Source organism: Sapajus apella, unplaced genomic scaffold (assembly GCF_009761245.1).
Source record: "Sapajus apella isolate SASKATOON/1434 unplaced genomic scaffold, GSC_monkey_1.0 scaffold4, whole genome shotgun sequence".
NCBI lineage: Eukaryota > Metazoa > Chordata > Mammalia > Primates > Cebidae > Sapajus > Sapajus apella.
In genome coordinates, this window is record NW_022436944.1 from 55,828,589 (window position 1) to 55,846,606 (window position 18,018).

Below are 18,018 nucleotides of genomic sequence, written 5' to 3' on the forward strand. Positions count from 1 at the left end.
TAGAGCTAGCTGCATTATTAGTCCTGTTTTCATTGTCTACCCTTTAGTTTATAAGCACTGACCATCACTGTTCCTGCTGTTTGCACCATCCTTAGCCCTTAAATTCCTCTGGTCTGCCTTAGCACTGAAAACTGTCCACTGCTTTTGCTCTCCTCTCTCCAGCTTTGAGACCCTTCTGTGACATGATCATTTGACCTACTCTGGGCTCTGCACAACTCTTGATGTAGGCATCCCTCACAGGCTCCTCTCCCAGCCATGCCCCTTTCCTGGTAGAGGTTGAGAGGGGCCCAATAGCTAAACCTGGAAAAGCAGAGACCTAGGAAGTGTTTGGACTACCATTTTTACCTTTGAATCACTTATCGATATTTCATATAATCCAAGCGATATTTATGGATATTTCTAGATATTTCTATTTTTATATATGTAGTTACAGATTTAAAAATTTTTTTTCTCAAATCATAGTAAAGAGTCTTTTTTTGTCTAATCTATATTAATTTAATCAAATACATTATAGGAGTAATTCTAAACTTATATAACCTGGAAGCAGACTAATTCTTAACAGGAATTATAACTTGTTCACTGCTGATTTAAGTACTGTACTGATTACATTTCTTTTCTTAGACTAGTTTATGTTTACTCATTCTCCAAATTATTTTTGTAGTTAAGTGGTCTCAGTTGTAAATCACCATTTTATCCTGTTTTATCTTTAACTCTGACATTACATGACATTGGATTGAGGATTCAGCAATGCCTCAATGGCAAAATCTTATCAAAATGAGTCCAGCCAATTATTTTACAGATATATGTAATTAATCTCATTTCTTTAAAAAAGCAGAAGCATGCCATTTAGTGTAGTAGATTCAGCCACTAGCACTGAGAGAAGTTTTTCAATATTTTCTTCCAACATTTATGTACAGATGTCTTTATGCTCCCGTATTTGGCTCTCTGCACACAGCTCACTTACCCATAGTGGTAAATGACACCATGGTCATAAAACAGCCCACTGCCTACCACCTAATCAGTGTTGTATTGGCTTGCCTTGATCCATTCCAAATTCCATTTGAACATTATCACTAACGTTTTTAATAATTTTCAGCTGTAACTCATCAAACTGTCTTAGATTAAGCCCAGAACTTCAAATGCCCAGGGAAGAACTGATGACTTACATGATGAGCTAGCCCCATGTTTTCCCAACATCTCTGTAACCCAAGAGCCACATCATTCCAAGGGGATGACTTGACCCTGTTTCCAGAGACTTCATTTTTTTAAATCTGCTTTTTGTTACAGTAGTTCATGAGAATAGTTTAAAGACAGATGGTACTGAAAGTTCTACAACAGAAACTGTCTCATCCCAGACTCACGTCTGAAAGGCAACCACTTTTGTCCTCTTTGTTTCTTCTGTCATTTATTTCCGCATTTCTAAATGCTATGCTCCTGCTGCTGTTCATTGACTTTGTTGGACTCCTGCTACAGAAGATGAGGGTTCAGCTCTCACGTCTCCAGCAACACCCCTTGTTCCTTTCTTCCTTGCTGTCGCCTTCCACAAAGAGTCATATCACAATCTCTGCTCCCTTGCTTCCTCCTTCCAAGCAGTTTTATCACAATTTTGTGATACACAGCCAATTTATGCACTATTGTAACTGTTAACTTCTGATTCAAGTATTGTACATTTCTTACAATCTTATACAGATTTTATTTTTCCTCAGATTAAAAATTGCCTTTATCACTTCCTGAACTTTTCATGTATCTATAATTATTTTTTTCAAATGCCTTCACAGATTCGTGAAATGCCATATCTGTTATAATATCAAAACCTCAAAGGTATCAATAAACTTCTTTCTTTTTTTTGAGACGGAGTCTCACTCTGTCTCCCAGGCTGGAGTGCAGTGATGTAATCTCAACTCACCGCAGCCTCTGTCTTCTGGGTTCAAGTGATTCTCATGCCTCAGTCTCCTGAGTAACTGGGACTACAGGCATGTGTCACCACGTCCAGCTAATTTTTGAATTTTTAGTAGAGATGGGGTTTCATCATGTTGGCCAGGCTGGTTTCGAACTACTGACCTCAAGTGATCCACCCACCTCCACTTCCCAAAGCATGGGATTACAGGCATGAACCACTGCACCCAGCTAGTTTTTGAATTTGTAGTAGAGATGGAGTTTCACCATGTTCCCCAGGCTAGTTTCCAATTCCTGGCCTCAAGTGATCCACCCACCTTGGCCTCCCAAAGTTCTGGGATTACATGCATGAACCACCATGTATGGCTATCAATAAACTTTTAAGTGCTGCTTTTCTCCAAGTCTACTGCCTTACTTCTTCTTGACGTTCCAGTGTATGGGTACTGCAGGCTTATCACAGTGGGATGCCGCTTACCTCTCCTCTGTGTCAGTTGTCAGTTCTTCTGTTAGGTATTCGATCTGATATTTTCCCCTTTCTTGATTTAGTCCCTCATTTCTCTGAATCATATTCTCTAGCAGTTTTCTAAGAAAAGGTATGTGTAAAGTAAATATTCTGAACCCCTGAAGATTGGAAAATATCTTTAATTCTACCTTCATACATGTTAATAATTTGCTGGAGCATAAAATTCTGGTTTGGAAATCATTATTCTTCTCAGAAAATTTTAACAGCTTTTGAAATTTCATCTTCTTCTAGTTTCCAAGTTGCTGTTGAGAAATTCAGTCTTCCTATCATCTACTGAATTGCTTACCATATTTCCACTTGCCTTTATCTTCCAAATATATGTTAAACTCTTGTCTATTCTTGCCATTTCTCCCAGTAACCTTGTTCTTTGGAGTATATGTTTTTTTAAAAAAAATTCTGGGACTGTAATTTTAGGAGGGTGTTTGTAGGACTAGGTGGGAAATTCTATGATCAGTCTACCATCATTTACCCAAAGTCCAGTGGCATCTTTGTTTCCAGGTATTTAAACCCATGCAATCCCTTCGCATATGCTATGACACTATTCTCTTAGCAACTCTGAGAGTACATATACTAGTTCCATTTTTTTTTTTTTTTTTTTTTTTTTTTAAACGGAGTTTCACTCTTGTTACCCAGGCTAGAGTGCAATGGCGTGATCTCGGCTCACCGCAACCTCCGCCTCCTGGGTTCAGGCAATTCTCCTGCCTCAACCTCCCGAGTAGCTGGGATTACAGGCACGCGCCACCATGCCCAGCTAATGTTTTTTGTATTTTTAGTAGAGACGGGGTTTCACCATGTTGACCAGGATGGTCTCGATCTCTTGACCTCGTGATCCACCCGCCTCAGCCTCCCAAAGTGCTGGGATTACAGGCGTGAGCCACCACGCCCAGCCTTATACTAGTTCCATTTAATGATTTAGCTGAGGTTCCAGGAATACGAGTAGTTTTCTTAAGTTTAAAGAGCCGACCTGAGACAGATTCAAATTAAAACTATGTTTTTCCTACTCTACTCAGGAATAAGGGTCACATGAAGCAATGACTTTGTGATGGAGGTCACTAGTAATAAAACAAGTCAGACCATGGCTTCTCCATATCTTGCTACAATAAACTAATGCCACTGCTGTGATGTGAATTATTCCTTTGAACTATTCTCTGAGCTGCAAAATGCAAGCTTTCCTCTTCAATCATTCTTGTTATTCCAGAGTGGAAATTGGAACATCTGAAACCAAATAATTGCTGGTGGTCTGGTTCATACAAAATGGTGTACTGTATAAGAACAGACAAGGAAAACTGAAATCATGGTGTTTGGGTCTGAATAAAATACACACAAACACACACACTCACAATGATGCTATTTCAGAGTCCAGCACACCATGAAATAACTTCCTCTTTGAAGTTTTTACTTAAATTCCCATATAGGGCACAAATAGCATTCTCTAATTTGAAAACGAAAAATAAGTAATTGCTTTGTCTTTTGAAAGCATAGCAGTCTTTCAGCTAAGTAGTTATTCTCAAAAAGGAAAAGGGACTTTTTAGTGAGTATTTATAAACTAGCATACGTACCCAATAATTTATAGTGTGTTTATGTGTCACTTCAACTTTCTGTCTGTGATTATAACAGCAGATACACATTATGTTAGATGATGCCTTCCTGAAGGAAGTTTTCAGGTAATATCTCCTGAAGGGTTTCTAACTCTTCACTCATTCAGGGGTTTGTCTGTTCCTTTTCCAAGTTGCATGCCAGGTTCTTACCCTCCCTTACTTTATCATCCGATTAGCCCCATCCTCATCTTCATGTAGGTTAAACAATCTAAATGAAGAGAGGAAATATCTAGGACAAGCAGTGAAAGAGTGAAATCTGGCAGGAACTTCTCCAACCTGGGGCAAATGTTTTGCCACTTGGACCCTCAGGCAAATCCTTAGATCTTGTTTGAAATGAAATAATGCAAATAGCTGTTCAAATTCCACCTTTCAGATCTTGGACACTATTTATGCATCATTGATGAACCAGCTTCCATGAATTATCTCAAACCAGTCACCATTGCTTCAATTCATGAGTGACCACAAAAAAAATATGCTCATTAATTTATTTAATGTACGTTTATCAGGCATCAAGCTCCGAGATGGGAATATAGAGGCAAATTAATAGGCACAGTCCTTAACCTCATCGAGTTCATGGTCCAGAGAGAAAGGCAGAATAAAACAAACTTTCAAATGAATAATAATTGTGATAAATGATGTGAAAGATAACCAAAGGGTGTTGGGAGAAAAAATAATAGGAAAAGGATAATTTAGACAGGAGTGGGAAATGTTTTCAAGAACGCGTCATTCAAATGACGAGAGATCCAGACCGAGGGGTTGCTAGCCAACTGAAGAGTGATGGAAACAGCATTCCAAGCATATGAAGCAGCATGTGTAGGGAGCTGAGGAATTAAAGAGCTCATGCATCCAAGGAACTATAAGAAGACCACATGTCTAAAGCATGGTGAACAAGAGGGACTGGCCTGAGATCAAGTGAAAGGTGGGCTCCCAAAGCATGCAGAGCCTCGCCAGTATGATCAGCATCTTATAATACATCGAAAAGGCAGAGAGAACCTGCTGAAAGATGTTTAAGCAAGAAATGGAGGTGATTTAATTACATTTTTAAAACATTATCCCGGCCACTGCACACACAATGAGGTGGAGGAGGGTAAAAACAGGTGGAGCTGTGAGAGTGGCCAGATGGCGAGGCAGCTATGGAGAAGAGGGTGAACTTTGTAGTCTTAGGACATCCTCACTTTGGGTCTGTGGCCAGCTGTGATGACAACGGGGTATCTTGACTTCATAGACATATTCATGCCTATGTCTCCCCTCTGAAGAGACTTACTTTGTTGAAATCCTGTTGTCTCTCCAGGTCGTCGTCTTGGACAGCATCCTACATAATCCATATCTGATCCATGAGAATCACACACTTGTTGGACTTACAAGTCCTTTTCCTAACAAGCTTTTGGAGTGTAGGCCTTATTCACACAGTGGTCTCCTCAGCAGGCCGACAGGACCCCTGGCTATCCACATCTTTTATTTTTAGGTTTTTTCCAAGCATGGGTGTGGCCACAGCCACATGTCTCACAGACTCCAGGGGACACAGGCCAAACTGTTAAAATAGTCTTTCTGAGAGCCTCTCAGGACTGAGGACACAACAGAGCACCCCATCCTTCTCATCATGGTAAAGGAGAAGGGATAAAACTGATAGTTCTCAACGATTCTGCAAAGAAATCTTCTCTTCACTATCTCCCCTTTCTTCCTCTTTTCTAATACATGAAGTGCTCAGTCAACTAAGAGTGGCAAAAATCCGTTTTGGCACTTTTTTTGAGACCTGCCTGGGAACCTACCATCTTACTTTGAGATATCAGAGCAGATGGCACCTCTTGTCCTGCATTCTCTTGTCTTGGACTCGACAAAGGCAGAACATACCCATCTTAACACCCTCTCTTAACCTTTATCCACCCACCTTCTGAAATAATGAACACCGGTGTCCAGTACCTGCCACCTTGCTGAAGCTCCCACACCCTACCCTCTTGTTGGGCCTCCCAGTTCCTCTCCAGTGCTCCTGCCTTGGGCCTGTCTGCATGCAACTACCAGGATGGCTCTCTGCCTTTTCGTCTCTGCCTTCTTTCTTCTCACTCCATGATAGCACCCTCTCCCAAGAAGCTAAGTGACACTGCAGCCGCAATTTCAGTATCATTCACATCCTCTTCCTCTTTGCCCAGGCTGGGTTTGGCATCTGATTGAGTCCTCTCTCCCCTACTTTAGAAGACTGTCAGCCCCACTCTCACACAGACCTGCTGCTCCCCCTGAAACATTTTCCTGAGAGTTTATCCAACAGCTCAGATCCTGTGATAGAAAGACAGAAGAAAATAGGTGAAATTTCAGGACTTGTACTAGTCAGTAAGACAGAGAAAAGTAGAACTGGGTAACCTACATGAAAAGCAAATAAAATGGAATTTACTAGCTCGAATTAAGAGAACAGAGGGCATGGAGGAGGCTTAGAGTTGCTGGGTTAGTGAATAGGAAAGATGGGGCGAAACCAGAGCATATACCTTAGGTAGAATATGTAGGAGATTGCAAAAGAATCTACCAGATTTTTTTTTTTCTATTTTGAAAGCCTCATGAAAAAGTCATAGGAAAGAATTACCTGGCTATAGAGGGAATCTCGTTTTCTGTGATTTTAGACTAATCAGCAGGAAAGGGCAGGTTGTATCCTAACCAAAGTTTGCCATGTGCCTGACAGGAACAAATGCTAAGCATGGACTGCGCTGCAAAGCCTGTAAGATGAGCATCCACCACAAGTGCACAGATGGCCTGTCACCCCAGCGGTGCATGGGCAAGCTGGTAAGGGCTTGTGCCAGGAGTGAGGCCCACACCTCCCTGCTAGGGCACTTGCCTGCAGCAGTGAGATCACTCCCTCCAAAGTCCTTCCCTGAAACCCTGAGCAAAGCACCCCAGAACTGGCTGCCAGCTTGGCTTCCTAATTGGCATAATCAGAAAACAGATAAGGAGCTTTATCAACCTAATCAGCAATGCTCCACCTTGAAAGGGAGTCAGGGTCATTAATAGAGCGACCGGCTTCTCCCAGGTTGGCACTTTCTCAGTTTTAATACTGCAAATCCCATATCCTGGGACTGCTCGGGTTTTAAAAGTGAAAGTCATGCACCTCAGGAACCCCCTAAGCCCCAGGCAAACTAATTACTAAATAGTAATGGTTGATCACCCCAGTGCTTTCTTTATTGGTTGTCAGTTCAGTGGGTAGCAAGAGAAGACAAGAGCTAAGCCCCCAAAAAAGAGGAAAGAGTAATAAATATCTGCACCACTTTAACAGAATCATGTTGGCCAAACCAAGGGAGATTGAATGGCCCTTGAGATGGCTGTTCACACCATCTCAGGAGGATAGGCTTCAGTTCTGGTGCCACATACTGATTAAGAAGCAATTTAGGCCGAGCACAATGACTTATGCCAGTAATCCCAGCACTTTGGACATCAAGGTGGGTGGATCGCTTAAGCCCAGGAGTTCGAGACCAGCCTTGGCAACATGTCGAGGCCATGTCTCTACAAAAAGTTTCAGAATTAGCTGGCTGTGGTGGTGTGTGCCTCAGCTACTCAGGAGGCTGAGATGAGATGATCACTTGAGCCTGGAAGGCAGAGGTTTTAGTAAGCCATGATTGTGCAAGTGCACTGTAGCCTGGGTGACAGAGCAAGAACCTTGTCTCAAAAATTTTTTTAAAGAAAAAGTAACCCAGAGCACATTTGAGGGTATTTGAAACTAGGATAGCCAAAAAATTCTAGAAAGGACCAAGAATGTCTACCCTAAAGAATAATCAGATAGACATCAACAGCTGCCTTCAAAAAATTTTAGACCTATCACATAGAAGAGTAATCCTGTTGTCCTTTGAGGCTCCTGGGGAAAGACCTAGGATCAGGGGAAACTAAGTCTTAACAAGAAGAGATGTCTTGCCTCTAGGGTTAGTGCATGCTCCTTCACCCCTCCCATCACTGACACTGTACCGACAAAGGACACCACTTGCCAGGAACATTAGAAAGGATTCTGGAATTCTAGTAGGGACTGAGCCACCAAGTTCCCATCCAGTGATGGAGTATAGTAAGTCCAGGTTTTTAGTTTATCAACTTACTCTGATTTGCAATGTCTCTTTTCTCAAACCTCTGCCTCCCCTGCTTCCCCTTCTCCTTCCTCAGTGGTGATTCCCATAAGCCAAGACAGACCATGAAGGAGAGGTCAGAAAAACAGAAAATAGAGTCCAGAACACAGAGCAAATGATTCTGGGTAAAGCTCTTCAGATACACAAGAGCCTTTAGGCCTCCCTCTGAGGCCGACTTTCCCATTCCCAGGCCTTTTATTTATATCATTTTAAAAACCACAATAACAAACTGTGGTGAAATAATATGTGGCAGTCCACTTGCAATCCAGGAGGCAAAGAACATCTGGGATGCAAAGGAGGATGCCGTGTGCTGCAGGAGGAGGACAGGCAGGACCGGGGAGCCAGGGCCAGGACCTTGCTTTCTGGATAGAGTGTAACTTGCTTATTGCCACCTATACCTCCCTGCCTCTATGTCCCTGCTGGAGTTACATTATAAAATTATAGGATAAGTCAGCATCTTAGTGGTAAACAGGAGCATGCTCCTGGAGAAACCAATTGCTTTTATTTTGGGGGCTCTTGTATGGTTTTCTCCATCTCATCAGTGACATTAACCCCTTGCCTTCCTCATTCTCTCTCCAGCCAAAGGGGTTTCGGCGTTACTACAGCTCCCCCTTGCTCATTCATGAACAGTTTGGCTGCATTAAAGAAGTTATGCCCATTGGTGAGTTGGGACATTGATGGGTTGAGTTGCGTTTGGAGCAGCAAAGTGAGCATCAATGGCTGCTGTCCTCCCAGGGCTATAAAACCTGTGGGGCATCTCTGTGTGTTTCTTTGGTGGCTGTTTTGGGTATGACTGTGTTTTGCTGGAAGGAAAACATAAAGTGGACCACATATTCCAGGAATTTTCATCCTATCTCTGATGAAGCTCAAAAAACACCTAGGTCCCAAAGGCTACTGATTAGTAATCCCACCATCAACAGCTTGGTGGAGTGAAAGAACACGAAGCATGGCACCCCCTAGACCAGGCTCAAAGCCCAGCTCCCTGTTGACAACGGTGTGTCATTGAACAAGCTACTTGACTTGTCAAGCCCCACAGAATGAGAACAGCAATTGTTGCTTTTCATAATTGCTATAAAAATAAATATAGGTTATATACCAATGCTTAGTGGAACTCAGTGAATATATTATTCTCTAATGAAGATGAACAATGCCCTATATTTATTGATAGTTCTGGCTTGGATTTCTTCTTTAACAATACCTTTCAGTTTACTTTCATTATTTTTTTCTCTCTCTGAAAATCTCTACATTTTTGCTTTTTATAGGGGGTCAAGTTTTAAACTAGAAATTTTAAATTAGAAAGCTTTCAATTAGAAATTAATGAGGCCCAGTAGTGACAAGCTCTTTCTAAAACACTTGCCTCCTACTGCAAACTTTCAGTTTCAAAGCTTTGTACCTTGGTGAGCACAGCCCCCCAGTAGAGGAAACTAAGCTGGTCCCTGCAAGAACCTTGAAATTAGAGACAAATAACAAAAGAGGAAACCCAATCAGGAAGAATTGGGGGGCAGAGTACTAGTTAGTACATGGCAGGACCTGCAAATAGGAGCATGCTGGGTGGGGGCGCATCATGAGGAAGGCATGGCCACAAAAGCCCTGTCTACCCAACGGCTAAGTTCCTCTGCACAGAACCTGCTTCTTAGGTGCTGTTCACCAGGAGACGTGGTAGGCAGTTGGCTGGGTCCTCTCAGATGAGCTTCCTCAGATGAACTTCTTCTTCTGTTGCAGCCTGTGGCAATAAGGTGGACCCTGTCTACGAGACCCTCCGCTTCGGCACCTCCCTGGCCCAGAGGACAAAGAAGGGCAGCTCCGGCAGCGGCTCTGACTCACCTCACAGAACCTCTGTAATTGTCCTCTGCCTGCCTTGGTTTGTCTGTGGTGGTCTTGGGTAGAGCAGGCCTCAGGCACTGCAGTATGTGGGGATGCCACCTAACTGCCTCATGAGGGTGGGTCTGCAGGGAGTCAGACACCCTCCAAAGAGAAACCCACAGTGCTTTGAGCCACTAAAGCTTCACTTCCTGTTGTCAACACCCAGGGATTATTTTACTGTCCCACCCAAAGCCCATCCCCTTGGACTCATGCCCCTTGACCTTCCCAGGGATCCCCTCTCCTTTACCCTCCAATATTAGATATTAGATAACATATGACATATGAGTCAACACACAGAAATGTTTGGCTCAAACAATGGTCAGCAACTCAGAAGTCCTGGCTATTCCCAGTTTTCCTTGTAGCTACATTCCAGTTCAAAGACACAGCTATTTCTCACATCTTCTGTCTTTTCTCTCTAAGAGAGGGCACCTCTTGATTTCACACACAAACTGCCCTCTCAAAGGTACTTGAACTATGACTCTGTGGGCACTCAGCCTTCTAAGCACCTCTCCTAAGTCTTATCTGACTTAAACTGACTGTTCCATGCATCTCTGTGACCTGTTATCATCTTGTCTCTGGTTGTTTCAACCAGAATTTCTATAAATGCGCCAAGATGACATACAACTCTGCAGCCCAGGCTGAAAGCCACCATTCCTCCAGCAAAGAGGCAAGGACCTTCCACTTCACATGGCCACTTAGGATAGCCGGCACCTAGTTATCAGTTCCATTGTGGCAGCCCCCACTGGACTGCAAGCTTCCAGGCAAGACACAGATGAGCCTTCAAATGGTCTGCCCCACTGAGTGCTCTCAACATCAAGTGATTAGGTGGATTGCGGGAAGAGGAGCAGGGCACGGGCCTGGGAGGGGTTCTCAGAGACTGAGTTGAAGCAGCTTCCTCACTGGGTGCAGGTTAAGTCATGAGATGATCTGAGATTGTAGGCAGGTGAGTAGGAATGTAGGTTGGGTAGGCAAGTTGGTAGGTTTATAGGTCCTCTGACTAATGCCACCTGACTATCCGTGAAGACATCTTTAAACTCACGGAAAACCCTGTCCTTGCGTCCACCGATTTCTAAGAGGAAAAAACTGAAAAACATTTTTACCCTTACAGTACATAAAATTAACGTCAGATAGTTCTTTCTTTTCCTCGGTTAGCAGACATGAATGAAGAGTCTACAGTTTACTAGCATTGTAGGGGATGCAAAAGAACAGGAGGACATAGCTTTGTGTCCTTAGAATTCACAACTTATTTCTGAAGACCAAACCAATAGTGAAGAAATCTGCCAGTGGTGGCACTGTTGACCATTTTTTTTTAAATAACACTTTTATACGTCTCATCCTGTTTTATTAAGATTGAGAATGCAGCATACATGTGTTAAGGATATTATAATGACTGTGTCATATGAGTACTGAGGCATTTCACAGTAAAGATGAAAAATGTTTCACTTCAGTAGATTTTGCCTCAAAGCAGTGAGGGGATAATGTGTGACATTTTAAGATACCTGATGACCTCCTTAGGGAGGAGATCATTGTCACTTGGCATCCAAAAGACAATGCTAATTCTTTTACTGAAAGAAGGATTAAAATGGTGCTAAATGTCATGAAAATATGCAAAGCATACATGGGTACGATTTATACATAAATAAAGGCTGCTTAGGTTGGGTGACGATAAAGTACATAACATGTTTAGCACAGGGCCTGACATAATTGACAGTCAGTAAATGGAAATTGTTGCCATTTTATATTTTAAGTCATTTTTTAAATTTTTTTTAGAGATGGGGTCTTGCTATGTTGTCCAGGCTGGCCTCAAACTCCCGAAGTCAAATGATCCTCCTGCCTGAGTGTCCTGAGTAGCTGGGATCACAGGGGTATACCACTGCACCCAGCTGTTTCATTTTCATTACGCATCTAGGCCTTAGCTGTGTTTTCTTTGAACCTGAGTTATTATGAAGTTAAACAAGGGTGTAATCCATTAACAAGGCAAATATGTCACCTGAGAAGGGCATTTCCCAGACACACTCATGCTTGGGCAGTGTTAGAAACCCCTGACTTACTCAAGGGTACCTCCCTGTTCTGCTCAGCCCATCTCCTTCTCTGATGTGTCCTCCTGTAACTCCTTAACTCGGGCATTCCCGGGGGTCTGCTTTTGCTTGGTCTTCTTTTTCTACTCTCGTTGATCTCTTTCACATTCCTTTAGTCCAAGCACCGTGTCAAAACTGATGACTCTCTTAGCTATTTCCTCTTTCCCAAGCACCAGACCAGTCCTACAGGTATTGCAAAATCAGCAGGTTCAAACTAAACTTACATTCCATTAGTTTGAAACAGAGATCCAAAAATGCTAATCATCTCCCTAACCCCAGGTACCATGTGGCAACTCCTTTCTCAGGGGGGCAAGGAGGGCCATTGCTGTCAATAAGTTGCCTCCCCAAAGCCACACAGAGCTCACTCTCAGCCTGCAACCATCTCCCCTTACAAGTCCAGACTATAGATGCCACCCAGCAATCAAAGGAAAAGCACAAACAAAACTGGTCGCAGTAGAGAGATCTCTGTCCACCTTGACCTGCATTCTGAACAGGCCTTTCTGCTATCTTTGGTGGGAACCAATATGTCATCCCACTCCAGCACACACCTCTCCCATGCTTGTGTGAGGCCGGCATTGGTGGAAGGGCAACTGAAAAGCCAGCATGTCGAGGCAATTGCACAGAGGCGGCTCCCCAGAGATGGCTCGATCTACCCGCACGAGCAGTAGATGGCTGCTCCTATGGTTCTGAGCTTTGCTGAACTATGACAAACAGACCTCCGTGGAAACATTGCATAGTAGGCAAGGAACATGTCAGCCTCCTCATTTGGGGCTGCTGCTAAGAAGCAGCAAGACCACTAGAGGGACAACTGGGAATGTCCACTTTGCTCTCATCTCTAAAATGGCTTTGTCTCTAGCAACATCTGGACCCTACAGGCTGGTTTTAGGAGCAAAAAGCATAGTTTTCTGAATGTCAAAGGGATGTCCATTTATCACTGTCTACTTACACTGGCACTGGTTCCACCAGGAGATATTTGTTGGAGCTTTGCCCTGTGAAGGCATTGTTCTGGGAGCTGCGGGAGACAGAGACAAACCAAATTGTACCTAAGTATCTGTCACTTCATTCTTTCCCCAAAGTCCAACTATCCTCAAAGGAAGAAAACAGAAACAATTGATTGGTACTTTAAAGTGATTTTGCTTCCTGCCTGCAGGTCAGTAATAATGAACTTCAGCATCTTGCATTTTTTATTTATTTTTTTATTTCTAGTATTTTTATGTCCTAAAGCTAACATATTCCCATGGAGCCAAGCTTTGTTCCACGGGTTTATTTTCTTCCAGGGCTGCAGAGGTATTTGTTTTACGTTGCTGAAAAGTCACTGCTTGGCTGTTTCCAAATCGTTGTGTTTTCCTTAATGTACATTCAAATGTTCTAAAATATAAAAGGCTTGACGGCTTTGGGAAGGCTAGAAGAAACCAAATTCAAACAATATTCTGGGAGTTAGTTGGCTACTTTATGAATAATCTTCAGTTTCGTAAGATTAAATTAACATAAATGAAATTCTCTGCAAACCAACTTCTGTACAGAAATTGTAAACTTCAAAGGGAGCAGGGTGTGAGTGACTACAATTCCTATGACTTTTTTTTCTTCTTTCTGCTGCATCATGATATTAACAGCGTTCGAAAAAATTTTAAAGCTAAATTATAATAAAAATCCGTCTGGAGGGTGGTACTAAAGGGCTTTAGAGCCGGCTAAGAGAGCTTAGAAGATAACTTGTCCCTTTCTGGTAAGATATAAATAAATAGCTTTTTTAAATATGACTCTCAGGCCAGGTGTGGTGACTCACACCTGTAACCCCAGCACTTTGGGAGGCTGAGGCAGGCAGATCACCAGAGGTCAGGAGTTCAAGATGAGCCTGGTTAACACAGGGAAACCCTGTCTCTACTAAAAATACAAAAATTAGCCAGGCATGGTGGGACATGCCTCCAATCCCAGCTACTTGGGAGGCTGAGGCAGGAGAATCTCTTGAACCTGGGAAATGGAGCTGAGATCACGCCACTGCACTCCAGCCTGGGTGACAGAGTGAGACTCCTTCGCAATATATGTGTGTGTGCGTGTGTGTGTGTGTGTGTGTGTGTGTGTGTGTGTGTGTCTGTGTATACACAGATATACATGTATCACACTGGTGGCATGAAATCGATCACCATAGGAGCTTTACTCCATGGAACTGGCAAACGCTACAAATCAGGGTCCAGCTCTGAGCTGGTGGCCTCTTTCAAAGGGCCAGGTGACCCAGCTCTGTCTACCTGGCTCTGTCGTCTTCAAAAGGGGCCTCTGAGGACACTCATAAATATATATATATACACACACACATATACATATAACATATAACATATATGATATATAAATATATATGCATATGTATATATTTATATATCTTATGTGTATATATATATTATTTATATATATATTATGTATATATGCGTATATATATATTTATGACAGTCCTCAGAGGCCCCCTAAATTCCTCTTTTGAAGAGGACAGAGCCAGGTAGACAGAGCTGGCTTACCTAGCCCTTTGAAAGAGGCACTCAGTGGTGTGCTGGTAAATGTTTAACCACCAGCTGGACCCTGATTTGTGGCATTTGCCAATTCCATGGAGTACAACTCCTACAGTGATCCATTTCATGCCACCAGTGTGGTAAGCGTGAGACTCTCACCAGCCCATGGAGATGCTCTAGCGCACCAAGGAATGAAGCACAGTACTTATGAGCACAAGCTCTGGAGGCAACACCTGGGATTCACAGCCCCAGCTCCACCACGTATCACTATGGGGCCTCAAATAGAGCTACTGATTCTCTCTGGGCTTCACATTTCTCTCTGAAAAATTGGTCTATCATAGGATTAATTTGGGCAGTAAATGAGATGGTATCTATAAAGTCCTTAAAAACACTACATGGTAAATGATGAGGCACCATTAGCTATTTAGAGTGATGTTATTGTCATTGTTGTTGTTTTTGTTCTTGTTATTTCTGTAACCTAAGTGGAAGAATGATTGTGATTTACTTTAAAAAGTCAGGATACATTTTATTAAAACAATTAATTTTGCCACAACGGGAATGATATTTAACTTGTACCTAAGTAGTGCATGCCTCCATAGGACATCCCATTCTCTAAAACTTGTATTTAGAACACCTATAGAAAGAGATAGAGTTTCACTGAATATTTTCAGCGATAGGATGTGGGCAGGATTTCTGATTTCTCTCTGTTGCCTATTCCTGGCTGTGGCCTGTGCTTCTAGGCATTCACTCAGCACTCACTGAGTACCTACCACTGCCAAGCCTGAGCCTGCCACAGGCACCTGAAGGGAGGTACAGTGCCCATGAGTGGACATAGCTTCCTCCAAAGTTAGCCAAACAGCCAGGACAGCAATCACCGGGTCCTTATGTGTCACGCAAATTCTACCTAAGCTCTCTTGCTGACACCAAAATCCCTGTTCAGTTGCCTCACAGACATAACATTGCTCATCCCATGCTCTTTTCTCTTTCCCCCAAGACTTCAGATCTTGTGGAGGTTCCTGAGGAAGCCGATGGGCCAGGAGGCGGGTGTGACCTAAGGAAACGCAGCAACAGTGGTGAGTGAGGGGGCTGGCACAGCACCAATGTGATCACGTGAGTCGGGGTCAGCGGGCCGGTCAAGCTGATTTCCAGTTGCCTTGCTTTCTCTGCTAGCTCTGGAATTTAATCAGGGCAAGTGTTCAATGTTCTGGAGGGAAAGTGAGCATTGTTTCTGGAGCAATGTATGGAGTATATATATACACATTATATATGTATATACACTCTTATAAAGAGTATATATTATATATGTGAGTACATATTATATATGTGAATATATATATACTCCATGCTCCATGAGAGTATATATACAGATATAATGAGTCATATATGAATATATATTATATATAATATATGAGTATATATTATATATATATCATATTTACTATTATATGAGTATATATCATATATATGAGTACATATACTCATATATATTATATGAGTATATATAATATATATAGTGAGTATATATTTTATAGAGTATATATTTCAATAGAGCTCAGTATATATATATATATATACTGAGCTCTATCGAGGTTTAAGAGTCACTTCCAGAGCTTTTTGTGAATACGTCATTATCCCCACTGAGGCAGGTTAAATTAGCAAACCATACCACAGAGAAGCTAGCTTGTGCCTGAAGCCAAGTGGTGGTGGGTCCAGGCGGAGGAGTGTGACCCTCACACTTGGCTCCTTCCCCAGCAGAGACAACGAAGAAGCTAAAAGAACTAATATGTACAACCCAGCCAAACATTCTGTATTATAATTATTTAATCTTCTACTCGTTTATGCCTTAGTTATAATAATTTGTAAAATGTTTGTTAAACGCTAACTTCGTATGTTCACTTGCTGACATTAAGAAAGAGCCACCTCGTGATCCAGAGCTTAAAGGCATGTGACCAGACCTTTACAGATGTATTCTTCCTGAGTCTTTTTGACATCAATAACTGCTTAACCTTCACTTGTTTATCAAAAAATATTTATGAAGCATTTACTGTCAACAGCAAAAGTGTATCAGTCACAGTCCCGCAGGACCTGCATTACATTGTTAACTTGAGCTGAAATTCTCATGTCATTCAGCTCCAAGCTCCAATCCCAGCCCCTGCCTTGTCCAGCCTGGATGCAGAAATTCTTCATTCAATGCCACATAGCTGTTTTGTCAACAGCTGTCTGATGAGATATCGCTTTCACTTCCTTCGCTCTGGGAATTCATTTATGTCTCTTCTCTAGTAAGGACTGTGCCTGTGTGATTCCCACAAGGCGCCATGTGCTCAGCTGCCCCATGACTTTCCTTCCTAAATAAGCGCCAGCGTTCACCCTGCCCCCTCCTCCCTTGCCAGGCCCACACACATCTGCTAAAGCTCAACACAGGGGTAAGGATTCTTTGGCATCACATGGGGAAAGCTGTACTTTTAGATAACGCAAACAATCACTGAGCACTTAGCAGTGCCATTTAGAAAGACAAAGTGGAGTGTGCTGGCTTCAAGGCGAACCTCATAGTGGTCAGCAGCCCAGCAGGGCCACCGCAGCCCAACTGTCTGGTATTGCAGGACCAGCAACTGAATTTAAACAGCAACCTAGAGTTTCTAGAGTTTCAGTATCTGGAGATCTGACTCACCAGAGACTTGCATGTTAATGCTTCAAGTGTGGTCAGCTGCCCAGTCCTGAGTCTGACCTCTGCCTTCCTCCTTCCCTGACACTCTTCCCCCCCACATCACTGCTGGCCTCCTCCTCACCAACTTCACTGGAAACATTTGGTCTTTGGCCCATCTTTGCTCTGGAGGCAGACTGCTAGACGTCACTTAAGGATCATGCGATCCTGAAGCCAGTGACCTAGCTTCTCTGTGCTTCAATCACCTCATCTCTAAAATGAAGATAGTAACACCAAATCCACAGGGTTCTGATGATCTTTGGATGAGATAATGAATATAAATACTATCCATACATTGATGAGTCAAACTTCATCTCCAGTATTAGGCTTCCTTGCTCCCTCCACATGCCTATCGCCTATTGGACATTGCCATCTGAATGCAGAATAGTCATCTTAAAGTTAACGTACCCAAACATTACTCTCGATCCCCTCACCCAGCCACACATCCAGCCTGGCTCTTTCCACAACTGTCTCTGCTCAGTAAACAGGAACTCCATTCAACCAGTTGATTAGGCCAAAGTCTTTGACATAAGCCCTGACTCCTTCTTCCTCTCACACCTCATATCTAATCCGTCAGCAAATTCTATCTGCTGCTTCTCAAAAGTATGCCCAGCATGTGCTCACTGCTTAACTCTCTGCCTCAGTCATCCTGGTCTGGCTCTTTCTATGCTGTTGCTCACCAATTCTTTGAGGAGTTAGGACTCAATTTACACTGAGGATTTCTTCTCTCAAAAGGTGGTCCTTAATAGGATTTTATAATGGGGAGAGCT

The 18,018-nt window shown here is 42.7% G+C and overlaps 1 protein-coding gene across 1 annotated transcript in view; it reads left to right on the top strand.

Annotated features, from left to right (window-relative positions):
* The window catches only part of STAC (SH3 and cysteine rich domain), a 154,733-nt gene that overhangs the window by 84,916 nt on the left and 51,799 nt on the right, over positions 1-18,018 (top strand). The window contains exons 3-6 of the mRNA XM_032269715.1: positions 6,686-6,786; positions 8,688-8,769; positions 9,831-9,946; positions 15,542-15,620. Coding sequence (XP_032125606.1) covers positions 6,686-6,786; positions 8,688-8,769; positions 9,831-9,946; positions 15,542-15,620 — 378 coding nt within the window. The remainder of the gene's footprint in view (positions 1-6,685; positions 6,787-8,687; positions 8,770-9,830; positions 9,947-15,541; positions 15,621-18,018) is intronic.